Source organism: Myotis nattereri (assembly GCF_964212035.1).
Source record: "Myotis nattereri genome assembly, chromosome: X".
Classification (NCBI taxonomy): Eukaryota; Metazoa; Chordata; class Mammalia; order Chiroptera; family Vespertilionidae; genus Myotis; species Myotis nattereri.
In genome coordinates, this window is record NC_138078.1 from 50,872,317 (window position 1) to 50,874,948 (window position 2,632).

General features: G+C 53.3%; 1 protein-coding gene across 1 annotated transcript; it reads right to left on the minus strand.

Moving 5' to 3' along the window:
• Positions 1–808: 808 nt before the first annotated feature.
• On the minus strand, positions 809–1,714 carry LOC308511454 (OTU domain-containing protein 6A-like; the record flags this gene model as incomplete). Its single annotated transcript, XM_081081492.1, has 1 exon — positions 809–1,714. The coding sequence occupies one exon, from the start codon at positions 1,712–1,714 to the stop codon at positions 809–811; it is 906 nt and encodes a 301-aa protein (XP_080937618.1).
• Between the last annotated feature and the right edge of the window lie 918 nt (positions 1,715–2,632).

Consider the following 2,632-nt stretch of genomic DNA (forward strand, 5'->3'; position numbering starts at 1 on the left):
CACACAAGTTTTTATGAAAACAAAATACTAAAGGAGCTCTGGTCTCCTGAGTAGCCTAGCTTAACTCAAAAGGAACAAAAAATAAGGCAGCTCATTCTAGGGAGAATGCCCGCTCCCTCCCAATACCTTCCTCCAGGCATTTTTTCCTTTCCTCAGCCCTTCTTTTCCTTCTGTAACTTGTTTCCTGAGCCCATTTCTTCTGCAACTCACTTCTTCTTCCTCTGTAACTTGTCTAAGTAAATGTTCTCCTATAGTTTGGGAAAAAAAGAATCCCCAAAGAGCCCACGAAACAATCCCTCCCCCCACCAAGAACTAGGCAAAAGGCATTCACAAGGCATTTCGAGTACATAAACGCCAAGTGTATCTAAGTAATCCAATATATTCATGGACAATCTGAAGATGCTGAGCTAAGCTGATTTTTCCCCAAGTTAAGAATGCCATCAAACCCAGTTTCCATTTTAACCCCCACATTATTTGTAACATAACCAATTCTCATCGGCCAGGGAGGCAAAACCCCTGAAGGGCAAGATGCGTTTGGGACTTTCAAACTGACGCCCCTCAAGCGGTGCAATACAGATCCCTTCCCTGTTCCGCGTCCCTGCCCCCCACCGTGCGAAAGAGGCAAAGACGGAAAGGGGGAGGAGGAAGAACGACCAGGTGGAAAAGCGGCGCGCGGGGCTGTTAAATTTTGAATAAGACGAAGAAAAGAAAAACCAGAGCAGCAAGGCAAAGGGAACAACAGAGCCTACTGAGGGGACGCGGCGGCGGCGGCGGCACCAGCGGCGGCGGCACCAGCGGCGGCGGCGGCCTACAAGAACCACGAGGCGACGCCCCCCACCGCGCCGGCTTGGGCTTGGGCTTGGGCTTGGGCTTGGGCCGGCATCACCGAGTCGTAGTGCTCCCCGCCAAAGCTGGAGGTGTAGCGCCTGTAGACGAGGGTGAGCGGCTTCTTGGTGTACTCCTCCCCGATGAGGAGGACGGGCGACTCCGTCTGGATCACCTCGATGGGGCACTGCAGGACGTGCGACAGGGCCCTCAGCTCGAGTTGGCCTCCCCACGGTGCGTTGTGCACGATGTTGTCGCAGTAGTTGAAGAAGTCGTCGCGGGTGTAGACATGGCCGGTTTCGGGGTCGCTGAAGAAGGGCAGGAATTCGTCGGCGTGCTTCCGCATGTAGTTGGCGGTGCGGCCCCGCAGGCTCTCCACGGTCACGGAGAACCACAGCTGGTCTTGGATGGCGCGGTACATGCAGTGGCTGTCGGCCGGGATCTCCTTCATCTCCAGGTTCTTGGCCTCCAGGATGACCGCTAGCTTCTCCTCCTCGTCGCGGCGACAGCTGGCCAGGTACCCCACCTCGGCGGCAGCCGCCGCCATCTTCTGGCGCTCTCTCTGGAGCGCCGCCCTTCTTTCGCGCCTTCTCTGGGCCCTCGAGAGGCAAGGAGGACAGTTCTCAAGATTCATCTTGGCCAGACCCTCACTGACGGAATCGAGACTGCTGCTAGCAGGGGTAAGCTCTGTGTACTTCTCCAGTTCCCGCTGTTGTCTCTGCTCCATTTCGGCCTCAAGGCGGGCCACGTCAAGGAGCAACTGCTTTCGTTTCTTCTTGTCGTTCTTAGGGACCGAGTTCTTCATGGCCTGGATGCGGTCCTGCAGCTCTTTGTTCTCGCGGAGGTGGCGACGCTTCAGCCGCTGATACTCAAGCTGCAGATCTTCCATCGTGTTTAACGGCTGGCGAGAACCGAAGTTTGGTGGCAGCGAGAGGACCCGCTACAGTTCAGTCCAACTGCTCAAACCGTCTAACAGGTAGCTGATCTCAGCCTCCACTGGCGGGCTGCTCTGTTCGTTTAAGACCCTGGTTGCCCGCCCACTATTCATGGCCCGCGCTGCCATTGGCCACTGTCTCAACATGGCCACGCCCCAAGACGCCTGGCACTGGGATTGGCTGCTGGGAGACCCTAGACATGCCCCTATTAGACACCATAGCAACAGGTGTTTCCGGTTCAGAGCTTGGTTTGAAACTAGGCCTGTAATCCAGCCTTTGCAGGTTATGTGCAGGGTTCCGCCTTTGCAGGTCTCGCGCAGCAACTGGGCTTGTAGAATTTTTCACGGACTCTTACTACTTCATTTCCAAGCCTGAACACAATGCAGACACTGGTCGTGTGTGAGAATTACAACAAATGTTATACCAACAGCTGAATGTGCTCTGACACTGGACTTGTCCGGGAGGCATTGTGGCTTCTTCCAGTTTTTCAGGTCTCTTGACCAGAGAACCCTTAGTTTTGTGTATTAGAACAGAGACATTTCCTTACATTCCTGGGAGCAGAGAGTCCTTTCAGTTTAGGTCTCAAATCCGCCCTGTCTCATCTCACTGTTAAAAGGCCACAACCACTGTCCTTAGAGTCATTCACTACAACTAGGCAGACCTCTTGGTTTGTACCAACTGAATGTACCTTCCCTAAACTTCTTTCCCACCTTCCACAATGGGCTCTCTTGAATGCCCAGGAAGCACTTCTCTACGTTTGTTCTTGAGTCTCTAAAAGTTCTAAACTTTTAAAATTAAAAATGTTAGAGCCCTAAGCTCTTTCAAATATGTTCTCATCTTGTCCCACCCTGCCCATCTGTATCTTGAATTCC